Below are 18,210 nucleotides of genomic sequence, written 5' to 3'. Positions count from 1 at the left end.
TTCTGTTGGTCAGATAAATTTATAGGTTGTTGGCTCTTTTAAGAAGCAACATCCATTTGGGCTATGTACAGATTTTTTTTATATATAAACCTTTCTCCTTTAAAGAGACATGGAAAAGAAATCATAAATTAGGAATTATGCAAGAACTTTGAACAGTAAGCCATTATGTCTGGCTAACTGTCCATTAGTTACCAGTATCATTCAGTTCTCTTGCACATGTCTGACTTGGAGCTACAAGATATGGGCTGCATCAGCCATCCTGGACAGCAAATTTAAAGGGATACCATTGGCTGAAAAAGTATGTGTTTGTGAAGAAGAAAATCCTTTTACAGAGACATTTGAACAAAATTTATCTTTATAGGTATTCTGACCATTCTGGCACCATTCATTTTCAGTGATTGCTTAAAGGCAAATGGATGGTAGTCACAGCACAGGTAGCTAGATTCTGCACAACAGCACTAAGGTTTCATTGGAACCTGATGGATAATCCATTATAGGTATTTTACACAATTAATGCATTGAATCTTTTGGTATTATTATTTGGTTGCATTTTAGTAATTAATGACTTTATAGGCCTTCGCAATTTAAGGACTAATATTATATTATAGTTTAGATCATGTTCTTGTTTACGTGCAATTGACATATAAGATGCCAGGTTATGATTTTAACCATAAATTTTGTTATTTGTTACTATTTTATTCTAGAATTTTTAACTAAATGCTCCTTATTTTCAATTCTACTGGTCTCTGTAATAAACATTTGAGTTAAGATATGAGCTATAAAAAATTTGGATGACCATCAGAGAGCAAGAAATAAATTGAAATAAATTGAAATTGAATAAATTGACTGAAATTCAACTATATTAGGATTGCCAAATCTGCAGAAAAAATATGAAGGGCAGCAGCTGAGGTTGTTGAGGGTTGTACAGCAAAGCTACATAACTACTGTATAAGGGTATCTCCCCTGCCAGGTAAGTAAACTTTATGGCTGACAGAAGTTCTGTGCCATGCCTGTGGATAATAGTTTGTACAAGAATGGAAAAATCAACCTTAGTTTTTCTACAAATATACTCACAGTTGGAAGCCTTTCAGGAGAACTCTCTAGCTAGAAGCATAGTTTCCATTAAAGTTCACTATGCCTTCCTGTCTCATACTGTATATCACAATGGTGTATTTTTATCCAGCTCCTATAAATAGGATGTCTGATAAATGTGGAGTTCCATACCGGTAGTAGTTAAACTTGAGAGATTGCGCAAATAGCCATTCCAAACATTCTCTCAAGCTATTTTCCTTTAATAGAATATTAACATGCTCATATAATATTTGGAATGCCTACCTATCTTTTTAAAACTTTCTCAGTTTTTGTGATGAGCAATGTAAAAGTCAGAGATATCCTCCAAATAATTTGCCTTGAATACTGGCTAACCAATCACCTAATGAGCAACTGCCACAAAATTGAGAATCAGATCCAACAACCATTATACAGGTGGCCCTTGTTATTTGCGGTGATTCTGTTGTAGTGTGAGAGCATGGAAATAAAAAGGCCAAGTCAATAGAAATTGGAGATTAAGTTCTGGAGCCTATGGCTGCCCTTTTTTATCTGCGCCCCCTTCTTTTTCTCCTATTGAAATCATAGATGTCATATATTTGCTCCTCCTTCTTCTTACTTAATCCCAACAGATCCTATTGAATCAATTCATGTATGTAGAGTGAGTGGTCCGGGATGCTCTCTGAGCTTGGTTGTTTTCTTGCAGACATTTCATTACCCAAACTAGATAAAATAATCAGTACTAGTGCTGATGAAGTTACCTAGTTTGGGTAATGAAACATCTGCAAGAAAACAACCAAGGTCAGGGAGCACCAAGGATCCCTCATTTCAACCCTGAGCTACAAATATTCTCCTTTATTGGTTTGATATGAGTGGTCAATTGGCTGAAGAAACTGGTCACCTTGGTAATGGAAGAAGTTACCTTGTTCATACCATTTGGTTCATAATGACCTCTCTGCTCTGCATAGTTTTTCCAAATCTCAACACAGAGGCCCCTCTCGTGTTTCCCCGAAAATAAGACTGGGTCTTATTTTCTGTTGGGCCCCAAAATAAGCACTAGGGCTTATTTTCAGGCAATGTTTTATTTTTTTTCCATGTACAGGAGGCCTACTTCTTCTGCTTGCTCATGGGGGTGGGCAGGAGACCACATGGTGTGCTAGTGCCATTGCCATGAGGCTGGGGGTGGAGCTGCCTCACACGCCTGCACCATTTTACCTCAGGGTCCTGCAGCTAGGCTATCCCTGCCCCGATACTTGCCTTGCCTTGCAGAGGCAGCTCCAGCAGCCCCATCCAGCAAGACCCTGGATGGCCACCGCCCCACTTCTTCTGCTTGCTCGCAGCCACAACAGAGCAGGAGGTTAAATAATACACTATTGCCATGATTATCTGGTGAGACGGGGGTAGTGGTGGAGCTGCTCCACACACTGGCTTACATCAGGGCCCCATATGCAGGCCATCCACACCCCGACACATGCCTCATCTTGTGGCCGCAGCACCAACACCAGCTCACCACATGGCCTCCTGCTCTATTGCAACTGCAAGCCAGCAGAAGAAGTGGGCCTCCAGCCATGTGGGCTCCTGCTGCACTTGGCTGCAGGTGCTGTGGCAGGAATTGGAGCATGGATGGCCTGGCTGCAGAGGACCTGAGGTAAGCCAGTGCAAGGTGCGTGAGGCGGCTCCACACCCCCACACCCACCTTGGGGCCACAGTACTGCAAGCAACCAGATGGATTGGGGAATTGGCCAGCTGTGAAGGCTCTTAAGTAGGGCTTATTTTAGGGATGGGGCTTATATTATACGCACAAACATGCTAGGGCTTATTTTTTTGGATAGGTCTGATTTTGGGGGGGAACAGGGTACAACAACCTACGTTGGTTTCCATGTGAGCCAAGAATCTTTTTAACAGGAAAAAAAACCTAATTGTATATTATTGTGAGGATGCAGTGTTGAACTTGATGTGGAGATCTCATTTTTTATGTCAGAATGAGTAATGATGAGACTATATATGTGTGACATTTTCATTAAATTCCCTGGGGAGTTTGTTTTTTTTAATATGCTTTATAATTTACCTGCTAAATATGTTTTTTCAGTTTTAACTTGATTTATTTCTCTTTGTTATTTTAAATGAATCTTTTAACATTAAAATAACTTTAAAAATTGAAGCTGTAAACTGAAATGGGATCAAGAAATATTCCAGACAAAATAAGTTGAACAAATAAAAATGTGACAACAATAAAAGCATTCACGAGCATCAGCAGGGAAATAAATGACAACATAATTTTGATGCTCTATCTCAAAATGCTGAGACTTGTTCATTTCTGTTGGACTGCAAATATATAATTGTAATGTTTCTATGATAATTTCACTGGGAATATATTGTCAGTTTCACATCATAATACTTTGATTTGGATAAAAGCATAGGTTTCACCATTTCATCATCATCATTTGGACCATAATATTCTAGAGAAATGAGTCTTCTCCGAGAGCACTATAATGAATGAAATTCGGAGGGAAAATTGCAGAAAAGCAATCACTACAATTAGAAAAATATTAAAACACTGTCTTCCATTTTAATAGGCAAATCTCATTCAATGCCTCCTTTCAGCGATCCATTTCATGTACACAGAAAAAATAAGTAAATTTGAATGAAGCATTCAAGAGAATAAATGGTAATTTTTGCCATATAGACTTTCCTTCCAGGGAAAAGGGATTAAAAATTTCCCTGCATTTCAGCTTGCCTGAACCTTGAACAAAGCTGTTTTTTAAGCCATAGAGTATTTCATTACAAACTCATTTGTTCTATCTCTCCGTACTGATCCTTTCACCTGATGTTTTCATTTGGGGCTACCCCACGCTTCTTGATTGCAGAACATTCACTCTTGTGATTCAACCAGGCATCCTTCTGGCAGGTGCGATCACAGTAGTGGGCAAACTTACACTGGCCACAACGATGGAGTTTCTCATGCCTCTTGAAGCAAGTGTGGCAGACAAGGTGAGTGAGGCTGAAAGGAGGAAAACAGTGCCTTAATCATCACTTGGAAATTGCAGTTCAATTCTTAATAAAATATGCTCCCAGGTTTTCTAAAGTCCTTTCTCAAAGACTATACATAATTTATACACACATATACATATATGTATACAAAGACTATACACACACACACACAAATACATATGTGCATACACACACACAAATTTCCTGTTTCATTTATTTCCTATTTCTCTCAAGAGTTCAAGGCAATCTTCCCTAATTTTATTCTCCTTATTACAAAAAGGCAAAATGGTGGATACTCCTGCTTACAACTGTGAGCAGGAGAACTGTGAATTGGTTGGGCTGAAACACAATAACTGGCCCAAAGTCACCCATTGTTGAGGGCAGACTTGAACCTTGGTAAACCTAATCTTAGTGTGAAATCACATCCATTTCATTGACAAAATTTTTGCTTTGGGCAGAGAGATCCTATCAAAGATAATTTTAAAATTATTTCAGCAACAAATGCAGCCTTGGACTACATTGGCTTTTTAAGCAGCTGCTGATTACCACTAGGACACCTAAATCCTTCTCACAGTTATTACGGTTGTGATAGATACCATTTATTCTATTCTTATGCATTTGTTTTCCTGCCTAAGTGCAGAAACTTACTTTTCCCAACACTGAACTGCATCTTACTGGATAAGGCTAGGGGTGAAATCTAAAAATTTTCCCTACCGGTTCTGTGGGCGTGGCTTAATTGATAGGCGTGGCTTAGTGGTCAAATGACTGGGTGGGCGTGGCCAATAACAATAAATAATAAAAATAATAAACGAAGTATACAAAACAATAAGAGGTACCAAAAACCAACTTTCACACTTTACACACACACAACACAACACAACTGACTCATACACAATGTAAAAGCAGCTGCACTTCACCCAACAGCAGGGACATCACACAGCCACAAAAAGCTCAAAAATCAACTTTCACACTTTACACACACACACAACACAACACAACTGACACACACACACACAAAAAAAACCATATACAGCTTTGTGAGATTTTGTGTGTTTGTGTAGTTAGAGTGAAACTCTACAGAAACACTCCAAATCTCAGAAAGCTGCAAAAATATTTTATTATTTTATTTTATTTATATTTTTTAGATCAGGGGTCTCCAACTTTAGTAACTTTTAAGATTTGTGGACTTCAACTTCCAGAGTTCTTCAGCCAGCAAAGCAAAGCTAAACAAAGCTGGCTGAGGAACTCTGGGAGTTGAAGTCCACAAGCCTTAAAGTTACTAGGGTTGGAGACCCCTGTTTTAGATAAAAGCAGCTAAATTTAAAACTTCCTTAACTTTAAATTGTTGTGTAAAAACCAACCAGCTCCTTAAAAAAAACCAATTAACTATTTTTTAAAGGTCCCCCCCATTTACTTACCCAATTGTAGGCAGGTAGATTGAGTTGCTCACCGAGGAAATGGATTGCAGGCAGGCAGATTCAGTTGCTAGCTGATGCAACTGATTGCAGCAGCCGAAGCAAAGTAAGGCTTTGCAAGCCCATGAGGAGCAGTAATTAGGTTAATGGGGAGGGGGCAATTGGGTGGGCATGGGCAGGGACTGTTGTAAGAGGTTGTTTAAAAATGATTTTAAAAGCCTGTGATGGTCAGGTAACTCAGCTGGGATTGCCAGAGGAGCCTTTTAAAATCTTTTGTTTTACAACCTGTTCGGCCGAAGAGGTTGTTTTAAAAAAAACTTTTAAAGGGTTCTAATGATCCCAGCTGGGCCGCGCTATCATCAAAGGCTTTTTTTTTCACTTTTAAAAGCCTTTTTTCAGCTGAAGAAAAGATGCTTTTAAAAGTTAAAAAAAAACCTCTGATGATAGCTCGACTCAGCTGGAGCAGGGGGTGGGGCCAGGGATTTTTGCTACCAGCTCTCTGAACCACCGGCCACCATTGCTACCAGATTGGGTGAGACGGCCAAACTGGGAGCATTTCACCAAATAAGGCCCAATGTCGTAAAGATCCTTCTGAATCTTGAATCTATCTTCCAAAATGTTAGCAATTACCCAGCTTGGTATCATCTGCAAATCTGATGATTTCCTCTTCTATCCCCACATCTACGTCATTTATGAAGATCTTGAAGAATACTGAACCCAAGATCAAACACTGAGGTTCCCCATTGCATGCTTCCCTCTATGTTGATGTAGTTCCAAATATTCCCTCCAAGTATACTTTATCCACAGCATTTCGCTGAACCACTAATATAGTTATTTTATCAAAAAAAAGTCAGTAAGGTTTTTCTGGTATGATCTGTTTTTAACAAACCCATGCTACCTTCTACTAATCACCTTGTTCATTTCTAGATGCTCACAAATCCTCCCAGGTAATGATGTGAAGCTGATTGGCTTCTAATTTCCTGGATCCATTATTTCCCCCTTTTTGTAAATTGCTATCATATCAACTCTTTTCCAGTACTTTGGAATTTCCCATGTGCTACCTGAGCTTTGAAGGATTACATTCAGTGGCTCCAAGATTGCGTCTCCCAGATCCTTCAAAACTCTAGGATGTAAATCATCTGTCCCAGATGGTTTGTAGTCATCGAAAGTGGATAGGTATCATCTTACTAATTTCTTACCTATTTTGACTTGTATATCTGCTCTATCTTCCTCTAATGGGTTAGGCTGTTTCTTCCTTTTGCATAAAAAACAGATGTAAAGAATGGGCAGGGCTCCACAAATGCCTGGCCTTTTTCTTAGGTTGGGCTCAAGGAATCAAGTGGGATTGCTGATGCTGTACCAGCCTCTATGCTGCATGGTAGCTTCCCTACTCAGGTTCCTGGACCTCACCGCAGGGATGGAAGTGGAGTTCCCCTGGCTTATAGTTCTGGGGGACTTCTATTTAAACCCATCCTCCTGGGTAGCTCAAGATTTCATGGAAACCATGATTTCCATGGGCCTGTCCAGGGCCCAACTAGGAATAGTGGTCATACAGCCAATTTGGTGTTCTTGTTGGAGCAGTGCTATGGAATTGGTAGACTTGTCCTTGGTCTCTCATCATGGTCAGATCAAAGTCTGGTGGCAATAACTTTCTCAAGAGCTGTACTGTGCACAGGATGGCAGGACTTACTAGATTGGTCTGCTTCCAGTGATTACTGGACCCAAATGAGTTCCAGAAGGAACTGGGGGTTATAACTGCAGATCTGCTATGCAGCCCAGGCAAGCTATTAGTCACTTTTTGAATAGAAAGGTGACTGAGGTTTTAGATAGGATTGCACCCATGTCACTTCTCCTCACCCATAGACTTCTCTGTTATCCATGGTGTACAGAGGAACTGAGAGGGATGAAACAGATGAAGAGACATCTAGAATGCTGCTGGCAGAAGACAAGGGATATACTTGATCAAACATGGGTAAGAGCTGCTATTAAGGCCTACCTCATGGCAATCTGTTGTCTGCAGTTTAATACTTCTCCGCACTATTGCATTTGCAGATAATCGACCAGCAACCCTCTTTAAAGTGAGCCATCTCCTGGGGAAGGAGGAGACTGAGGTCCACCTGAAGGGACATGCTAAGAAATTTGCAGACTTTCTGGAAGACAAAATCACTCGACTTTGTACCCTGTTAGATGCTGATGTGGTTGCTAGTCTGCTGGAGCCCCTGAGTCAGGTTCTTGTCCTGTTATCTGGGAACAGTTTGACCCTGTTTCCCCTGAGAAGTGGAAAGGATCCTAAGGAGTATATGTCCAAGCATGTGTGTTTTAGACCCATGTCTCTCCTGGCTGGTGAACACTTCCCAGGAGGTGACAGGTGGGTGGACTCTGGTGGTGATTAATGCTTCTTTAAAGGAGGGGATAATTCCTCAGCACTTTAAGGCTGTGGTCCACATTCTTTCTCAAGAAGCCATTGCTGGATTCCACCCTGTTGGATAGATAATTTTTGACCTGTCTTCAAGATTCCCTTTTTGGAGAAGGTGATTGAGAAGGTGGTTGTGTGACAACTCCAGAGGTTTCTGGATGAAATGGATTATCTGGGCCCCTACTAGTCAGGATTCTGGCCTGGATATGGGACAGAAATGGCATTGGTCATGCTTTTTGATAGTGGGAGCAGGATGAAGGTAGTGCATCCATCCTTTTCTCTACTTGACTTCTTGGTGGTTTTCAATACCATCAACCATGGTATCCTTCTAGAGTAGCTTCGGGGGTTGGGAGTGGGGGCTGTGTTGTCCTGGTTCACTTCCTTCCTCTGTGGCTGTTCTCAGTCAGTGTTAATAGGAGGTGAGAGATCCAACCCTCACTCACTGCTTTGCAGGTTCCCGCAAGGCTAAGTACTCTCTTCGCTCCTGTTCAATCTCCACATGAAGTCATTAGGTGAGATCATCCACCATCATGGACTGAAATATCATCAATATGCTGATGAAAGTCAACTGAATATCTCAGCCCACGGTGAGTTAAGCAATGCCATGACCTCCCTCTCACAGTGCCTGGAGGCTGTTTGGGGCAGGATGGGGAGCAATGGGTTGAAACTGAAACCTGGCAAAACTGAGTGGCTCTAGGTTTGGGGTTCTGTGGCCTATGGAGAAATGCCACCTTTGGTCTTGGATTGGGTGACAAACAGATCCTGTGCGTGTAATCTGGAGGTTCTCCTGTACTCACGACTCCTGCTCAATTCCTTTGCCCTTTCTTGGATCAACAATCCCTTCTCACGGTCATTCATGCCCTAGTCACCTCCTGTCTTGACTATTGCAATGCGCTCTACATGGAGCTGCCCCTGAAAATCATCCAGAAGCTCCAGTTGATGCAAAATGCAGGGGCTCACAAACTTTTGTGCAGACCTCGCTGTGCAGATGCATCACCTCTCCTGCCTTGGTTGCCGATTTGCTTCCAGGTACAGTTAAAGGTGCTGGTTGTCACCTTTAAAGCCCTTCGTGGCTTGAGACCAGGTTATCTGAGGGATCATATCTTGCCAGTCACATCTACCAAACCCACTAGAGTGGGAAGGCAAGGAAGGTTGCAGATCCCATCTCCTAAGGAGATATACCTGGTGAGGCCCAGAAGAAGGGCCTTCTCCGTGGTGGCTTCCTCCCTCTGGAACATCATCCCTCCAAAGGCTGGCTTGCACTAACACTCTTTGAAAAGCCCTGAAGACATGGTGGGAACCACCATTAAATGGCTGGTATGTATGTGTGTTGCCGCCGGGGAGGGGTTGGGGAGGTTATTTTATTATTTTTATTTTTTTATTATTTTTATTTCTTTTATATTGTGTTTTTAATGTGTTGTGCTTTTATATTGTGCTTTTGAGTCGCGATGTCCGACTAGGCAGCAATATAAAATTTCTAAATAATTAAACAAACAAATAAATAAATAGGTTGTTCTGTCCCCCTGCTGCCCATCACTTTCTTCCATTTGCTCCCATTATAGTTTATAGGCTTATAGTTTCCTTGACTTTCTTCTTGTTTCTTACATATGGAAAGAAACTTATTTTTTATTGTTTTTGGCATTAGTTGGTAGTTTTAGCTCACTCCAGGCCTAAGCTTTCCTTGCTTGGAGTTTTGGGCTGTTTGTTGGTATTCTGGAGGTGGTTAATAGATTAAGACAAGAGTCCACCACTACCCCATGTGTCCTTTTCTTGCATTCTTTGTTAATTTTAGGTAAATATTTGATATTTAATATTTAATGTTTTATCTTGTTTTATTTGTTTATAAGCCACCTGGATTTGCCTCTTGACGAGATGGTCAGTATATAAATGTAATAAATCAATAAATCAAGCATCTTTCCTTTCAGGAGAGAGAGAGAGAGATGGTAGAGGGTTTGTTAGTTTGATCCAAATGACCTTTAAGCTTGCATCTTTTACTGTGGTGAGAAAGTTGAGACGCTATTGTCATGATCTTATTTTGTGGTGAACTAATCTCCAGCCCACTTTCTGAAAGTCTGCTGTGGCAGCCTTAGATTCAGAATCAAATAAAAAACCACCTCATAGAATTGCTTTCCATAAGCACAATGCAGGATTGTTAATAGTGGGATTCCCACAGCATTCCTAGAGCAGATATAGTGGTCTCACTCATCAATCTCTAACGGTCCATTTCATGGGCATTCTGCCATCTCTTCTTGAATTTGGTTATCTCTCTTAACAGCTCTCTGTAGGAATCCAGCACATTTAATGAAAGGAAGAACATATACAGAAGAATAAAAGACACTTTCTCCATGCTTTTCTTCCTAAGGTTAAAATATGATAAGGTCATTGAGTTAAGACAAGGCGAAGTCTGATGACAACTTTAAGTAAGCCAGACTCTCAGTTTTAAAATGGCTTTTCCAATTGCTCTGAAGAAACCACACACAATCCTTATGGCATGAACTTTGCAAGGATGACATCAGTCTGAAGTACCTGACTGGTTTCTATCATCTGTCAAGTCAGTGCAGTGAAAGGATGCTGCAGACTTTGCTCTCCTTATTAGGAGAGAAAAACAGTTATAGCTCCTTTGTGTTCAAAATAGGGGGACAAATGAAACTTTGATTTTAGGTTTTAATGATTAGATTAGATTAGACCATGTTGTTATTGAAATGGCTTGTATTTACTAGAAATGTAAACCAAAAGGTTGAGGATGTATTCTATTGTAGTGAAAAGAAGCCACTGATTTTCTTTTTCTCTTTTTTACCATACACTCTCTCTCCTTTCCCTTCTGATCTTTATTTCCATTTGTATTTTATAGTGTAATAAACTTTAATAAAAAAAACACTTATAGCTCAATTCATCTGTCATAGGGATGTGAGGAAGCCATGAAGGATGGCAAGTAGCAACATTTCCCAGGAAATAAATCCCATTGGGCTCATAAAAACTGCAAATCTTTCTACCTGAGGATAAATCCCATTGAACTCACTGAGTGGCTACAGTCCTGTGAAAATGAGAGTACACCCTTATTGAGTTCTATGGTTTTGCCATAATAAAAGTCAGGTCATAATAAAAATCACCTGATTCTTAGCAGTTCTTAAAAGTAGGTAAATTTAACCTCAGATAAACAACGCATATTACAGATGTCATTATTTATTTTACAAAAAGAAAACCAAGTTATATTTACCTACTTTTAAGAACTGCTAAGGACCAGTTGATTTTTAATATGTTCTAATATGCAAAACCATAGAACCATAGGGTGTACTATTTTTTTTTTAACCTGAGTGTATATAAGCTGTGGTGGCACAGTGGTTAGAATGCAATATTGCAAGCAAACTCTGCCTACAGCCAGGAGTTTGATCCTGACTGGCTCAAGATTGACTCAGCCTTCCATCCTTCTGAAGTTAGTAAAACGAGGACCCAGATTGTTGGGGGCAATGTGCTGACATTTCTAAACTGCTCAGAGAGTGCTGTAAAGCACTATGGGTAGTTTATAACTGTAAGTGATACTGCTATTGACAAGTGTTGTATATGGATTACTAAAAGAAAAATATGAATAATCCAAATATGAACAAGCTGTTCCCCCAAGCTTTAGCCTATTCATTGTACCCTTTGCATGAGACATCAACAAGACATTTTCAGTAATTATATCCTCCAATATAATCTGAAAGCGAATCTATCAGGATATTAAACAATGATTTACATTTAAATAGTTTAGTTGGTTCTGAAAATTTAAGACCATAATTTCCTGGCAGGGCAAAATGAGGAAATATGATAAATTAAGTAAAAAAGTAAGGCCAAGCTTGGTCTATACTAATACTATATTCTGGGTTCCACAGAAACAACCAACCAATCAACTTTCAGAAAACAGGACAAAAGCCATGATGATGTATAATATACTACCACTGTGGCCATTGCTAGACTGAACTGCCATGGATTTGTCTATAGGTCTGTGTGCCTCAAAAGTGATTAAGAAAGATGGACATGGAGGAGTGCAAGGGCAGCACCCCTTTAAAGCAGTATCTTTTCAAAGTCTTCTTCAAGAACTTGAAGAATATAGCCTTCAGTTGTTGGGGTGGTCTTTTTTGGGGGGATTTCGGGCTCTAAATTGGCGACTATCATTCCATCTGCTAATCACAGCTAAGGTATGCATTGTACAGGTAGTCCTTGACTTACAACTATCAGTTTAGTCACAATTCAAAATTACAACAGTGCTGGAAAAAGTGACTTACAACTGATCCTCACACTTACATCCATTGCAGCATCTCCATTATCACATGATCAGAATATAGGTGCTTGGCAACCAGCATGTATTTACCATGGTTGCAGCATCCCAGGGTCATGTGATCACCATTTGGGACCATTTCCAACTGCCTTCCAACAAGCAAAGTCTATGGGGAAAGCCAGATGTGCTTAATGACCACGTGATCCACTTAACAATTGCAGCAATTCCCTTAACAACCATGGTAGAAACAGGTCATAAAATTGAGTGTGACTTATTTAACAACCACCTTGCTTAACAATAGAAATTTTTGACTCAATTATAGTAAGTTGAGGACTATCTGTGTAAGGGGGTGCTTTATTGGTCCTAAGCTTCTCTGACCATGCCCTGTAAAATTTTATAAGAGGAATAAAACCTCTTTATCTACATTTTCACACATGGTAGTATTTTATACTAACATATATTTTCACACATTGTGGTATTTTATACACTGCAAAACAAATTCTGTAATTTTTTGTTGTTGTTGTTGTAATTTGTTGTTGTTGTTTTTATTCCCCTTTTCCCCAGCTCCTTGCCAAAAACTGTCTCTAATAATTTATACTTTCCAATAATTTATACTTTCACTCCACCACCAGTCTGGCTTGGAAAGGGTGTTGACAAAAGCAGAAGCGGACCCTGTGAGAAGAAAAGAGGAAAGGACACACGTTCTCTTTTTCTTCCTCCTATTCACTGCCCTGGGAAAAACAGATCTGGGCATGCTGTGATTGTTTTCCAGGTCCTTCCAGGCTTGCTAGAATTATCATTGCTCCAAAGCAATGACAAGGAAGTAGGGAAGCAAAGGCCTCTTTTTCTTCTCACCATTCATTGCTGGGCCAAAATAACATTAATGAGGACTGTCTTTATAGCATTTCAGTGATGGCTGGGTAATACTAAGCAGATGCGGTAATATAAAAAGGGCCTACCACTTTAAATGATAGAGGGAATGGTGAGGGTGACTTTGCTTTTCCTTCTACTTGTTAGATGCATACACATATTAGATGTATGCATCTTTTTTCTGTCATATACATAAACATGACTCTACTGTGGTTCTTGCACAGGAGCATTGTTAATCTTCACTATATTATTTCAATGTTCGTAAATGCATTGCCAAAAGGGTCAAATTGACCCATAAATAGTTCCCAATATAGCTAAACTGAGAAGGAATTTGCTTTTGAGAATTGAAATATGATACAGATGGGGGAGGGGCAATGCTGAATTCCATCAATCATCTAAGAGTGTACTGGGCTAATTTCCCCAATTTATTGTTCTCCAGCTGTGTTAGCATGAAAGAATCAGTGTTCTCACAACTGTAGAAGGTTGCTATTGGAACTTCTGGGACCTGTATTTTCAACATACCTGGAAATACAAAATTTATAACATTTGCCTTCTCCAACTGGGAAAAAGCTGCTATGGCTGCATGTATTTTTCCCAATGAGAAAACTGCAGATCTATCTTCTAGCTCAGTTGTTTAAACACTTCTTAAATGCCTGAAATGAAATCCACCGTAATTATGCATGCCCTTTTCCAAGACTTAGTTGCAAGGACTTAGGAGGAATAAAAATAATAATAAACTGCAAAAAGGCATCAATTGTACTGGCAAGTCCTGGAAGTGAAATATGGTTACTTATCAAAATATTTTTAATAAAGCTAAAGATACTTGTTTTGAACAGCGAGCCTAAAAATGATGTTATACAACAGAAATGACTTTCACTCAGCAATATCCTAGCAGCTGCAGTTACCAAAGTTATTTATAAAGCTTATTGCCATGTATAATGCATTAGAATGATCTAGATGTGTGATAATGAAAACCTGAGACACTGTAATCACAGGGCTTTAAGGTCCAGGGTCCAGGTATGTCTGCAACTGATGCAGCAGCTTAGCTGAGTGAAGGGCCCCTGGTTTCCACTTACTCTTCAAGTCATTGCCTTGAGTCCTGGAGAACTTCCAAGTTGTGGACATTTCTTTCAGATGGGAGATGTCCCTCTTCAGAACAATAATTTAATAAGCCAAGATATTTCTGGATAAACACAAATCCATTCCCGCTGATTTTCAAACATAATTTCTTTTTGCCCTAATCTACAGACACTAGATTTCTACTATTTTGCAAGACTTAAGATATCCATTTTGTCAATTAAACTGTTCTCTGTTGCCCTCCTCAAAACAGTAATACTAGAATATTGTCCCTCTCCACTCAAGCAATTTGGTGGCATGTCTTCTGCAGTTGCTCTGAAGTCTGTAGACTAAATAATTATTGGTATTTCACAAAAAAGATGAGTTTAGCTTCTTGTAATCAATTAAAATCATAGATTCATAGGGCTGGAAGGGACCTCAGAGGTCTTCTAATCCAACTCCTTGTAGGAGTCTTATACCATCCCAGTCAAATGGTTGTCCAGTCTATTCCTAAAAACTTCCAGAGATAGAGCAGATAGAGGCAAGCAATTCCATTGATTAATTGTTCTCACTGTCAGAAAATTTATCCTTATAGGATAGATCTCTCTTTGACAAGCTCCACCCATTACTTCTTGTCTTGCCCTTAGTGCCCAATAAAATAAATCAAATCCCTCTTCTTTGTGATAGCCCCTAAAATACTGGAAGACAACTACTACCATGTCCCCCCTCTAATCCTTCTCTCTAATAGACTAGACATGATTAGCAACCTCAACTATCCATTGTATGATTTAGTTTTCAGACCCTCTATTATTTTTATTGCTCTTCTCAGCACCCTTTTAAGGTCTCAACTTTTTTCTTATTGTGATGACCAGAACTGGGTGTAGTATTTCAGGTGTGGTCTCACCAGTGCAGTGTAAATCAGTACTATCACTTCTCATTGTCTTGACTCTATCCCTCACTGCATTCCTTCACTGGGCTATATGTCTGAAGAAAATGTTCCAACGAACATCCAAAGGTTTCATGTCTGGGGAAAATAGCAACATTGGATAGTGATGATGGTGGAAGAAGCTAGCTTACCTACAAGCAGTGATTCCAAAGCTGAGGAATTCATATAAACTGCTCCCTTCCCTCCGAGCCAAAGGGGAAAGGCTCAAAGAGATTTGGGAGGCTGAACTAAAGAGGCAAAATATCATGTCTAAATATAGCACCAGGGCTTAAGGAGAGCACTGATAAATCCTCTATTACTATTCACACTTGGAGAAAAGGGGTTAAAGAAAAACTTACTGCTTTACTCTATAGCAGGGGTAGTCAATCTTTTTATACCTACCGCCCACTTTTGTATCTTTGTTAGTAGTAAAAAAATTTAACTGCCCACCAGTTCCACAGTAATGCGCCGTGTATCATCGTCTGCGCATGCCTCTCATGCATCGTGGATTGGATTTGGTGGGGGCGCCAGCTACGAGCTCTGCTTGTCTGTTACAGCTGGGTGGTGTGGGGGGAGATGCGCGAGCTATTCTGGGATGAGGCTCTTTTGTTTGCGGTCACACTATAGCGCCATTTAGTTTCACTTACATAACATGAACTAAACTTATGCATGTGCGATACAAATAGTATATTTTCAGAAATGTAAATTGTCACAGGGAATTTTATGAAAACCTAATGAAAATCTTTTTAAATAATGCTATGAAATTTTTTTAAAAAATCAATTAAATTTTAAAAAAGGAAAGTATTGGACAAAACCCCTACCGCCCACCATGAAACGCCCACTAGTGGGCAGTAGGGACCAGGTTGACTACCACTGCTCTATAGTGTGCTGAGTTGTTGGTCCTACATCATTTTTTCAGTTCAGCATATGTTCCCTATGAAAAATCAATCACCTCTTTTAGATATTGTTAGTAAGAAAACGTAATATGGGTATACAAGGAGTGGCATTCCTACTCCTGCTTCAGGGAGACATGGCTTGTCCAACACTGGCCACATCCAAAAGCAGGTAAGGCAAGGCTAGCATATTCCTCCAATGTGTGATTATGCAGAGCTCCAGGACCTACAGAAATCTGTGAACGAAATAATCTAGCTAAACAGGCTTTCCTATTTCATAGATCCATATTCACTTATGGATTATAAAACAGGGGAACCAAAAGAGGTACAGTGCTACAACTAAGGCATTTTCCACCCACATTGCCTGTCACATTGACTGTCAAGTGACAGTCATCCAGTAATTCTGGGAGATTCCACTTGAGATCTTCTGCAAATCTAAATTTATATTCTGATTTTTTTTTAAAAAAGACCAAGAATTTAAACCATCCTTTAAATTGTAGAGAAAAAGGGATCTGGAAGGAAGCCAATATGGAAAATATTTTATGATATCTTATTTTCATCATTTTGTATTAATAGCATCTGAGTAATAGTTATTATCAATGAAACTGCCAATATGAGCTTCTGGATATACCAGACTGCACAATCACAGTTGATGGTTGATAATATCTAATGCATGTACTCATATAGCACCATTAAGGTGTTAAATGTTCTTCTATATACACCATGAGTATATTAGGCTGACATTGCATGGTTGTGGAGAAAGGATATCTAAGCCCAAAAGGCAGTGATTTTTTAAAAGTTACACTACAGCTTCAAGGTAGAGATGAAAAGAAGAATCTCATCACTGTTAGAGGAAACTAACTCTGCCTGAGAAGTCTCTTAACTCCTATTTTCTCATCTGTGAGTTGGACAAGGAGTCTTAACTTTCTACCTGATTAGGAGATAATGGTAACATCTCTCTTGTACCATCTCCCTCTTGTATTCCCCGCTTGCTTCCTAACAATGCACACATTAATTTTTCCTCCTTACCTGTCAAATACCACTGCAGCGTAGGCTCGCTCTGCAAAAATTACATCTCCAGCCCAAAATTCTTTTGTTGCTTTCAGCCCCCTGCCTTTGCCTTCTGGATTGAACACTTCAACTGTTTCCATGCCTCCTCTTTCTATATCAGGACATCTAAGCTTTTTACACAGGAAGGTTCCAAATGACTCGGATTTTGTATCACTCCTGCTCTTTAAAGACTTCCCAACTTTCAGAGAACCAATCCTGTAAATGGGCAGTCTTAGGACCTCCCAAATAGTACCCTTCCTCCCTAAGGAACAGGAAAGCCTTTTTTTAAGTTCATCAAATGCCTTTGTGGAGAGGAAAGAAAGGTTGGCAACACACTATCAAGGTTGTCTTCGTGAAACCATGAGTAAAATTCTATTACTCTTGGAAAAAATGGTCATGCAATAGTTACAAGAGGACTGTCTCCTATTGGAAAATTAATGTGTGTTCTGGAAAGTATTTTTAGAAACCAGATGCTTCTGCCTGTCAGAGATCAACAGCTGAAAATCTGTTAAGTGGAATGACTGGTATGCAGTGTCTATTAACATTTAATACCATTTGCTCTCCTTTTTAAAAAAATAAATAATGATGCATTTGTTTCATATGCAATTAGAACTATGCTAGGTTGAAATTGAAGACTAGGGACTCAAAATATTCTATGGTAGGCAAAGTAGTTGATGATAGGTCCCTATCTAAGAAATGTGTAAAAGTAAAGTATACAGAAGCCAGAAAACCTTGCAGGAATCACTTTCCAAAAAGGTAAGTAACTGCTTATCACTTAGGAGAAACATTTTAGAAATGTTACTTATGTTGTATTAAATCCTACTCTACACTTCTATTCTCTACTAAATGTAAGTAACACTGTGTGATGAACTTCTGTACTAAATGAAGTCAAATGTAATCACACTACAATATGAATTCCATTGCCTCGGAATATAAATTAAAGTACTGTTGATACATGTTATTGTAAATATATTTTACACCAAATAATAAACAGAGGATAGGAATAATAAAAATATGAATAAAAATCTTATTCTTGTAATTCCTGTTATTTTGATTATTTCACTGGACATTTTTGCAATTGTAAGAACTGGAATGTTTCATTAATTTATGCAATAAATTTTTCCTTTGAGCATGCGCCAAGATGGCGCGATGAAGATCTCCCTCGGAACAGGCGGCTGCCTTTCCTAGGGGCCTGGGACTGGGAGGTTTCGTTTTTTCGACCTCCTGGTCCCAGACCCTGCCGGGGGAAAATCTGAAGCAGCGCCCAGGATGAAGCTGGCCGAGTTGAGGGC

The 18,210-nt window shown here is 39.5% G+C and overlaps 1 protein-coding gene across 2 annotated transcripts in view; it reads right to left on the bottom strand.

Moving 5' to 3' along the window:
- SMYD1 (SET and MYND domain containing 1) overlaps positions 1-17,086 on the bottom strand; it is a 38,493-nt gene extending 21,407 nt beyond the window's left edge. The window contains exons 1-2 of one of the 2 annotated variants that reach the window (XM_058181653.1): positions 16,898-17,086; positions 3,872-4,048 (exon numbers count right to left, since the gene is read on the bottom strand). In XM_058181653.1, the coding sequence (XP_058037636.1) occupies positions 3,872-4,048; positions 16,898-17,019 (299 nt within the window). In that variant the 5' untranslated portion in view covers positions 17,020-17,086. The remainder of the gene's footprint in view (positions 1-3,871; positions 4,049-16,897) is intronic. The other variant, XM_058181652.1, reaches the window with a different exon arrangement.
- Between the last annotated feature and the right edge of the window lie 1,124 nt (positions 17,087-18,210).

This window comes from Ahaetulla prasina, chromosome 4, assembly GCF_028640845.1.
Source record: "Ahaetulla prasina isolate Xishuangbanna chromosome 4, ASM2864084v1, whole genome shotgun sequence".
Classification (NCBI taxonomy): domain Eukaryota; kingdom Metazoa; phylum Chordata; class Lepidosauria; order Squamata; family Colubridae; genus Ahaetulla; species Ahaetulla prasina.
Note: the sequence above shows the minus strand (reverse complement) of the source record. Positions and strands in the feature narration are given on the sequence as shown.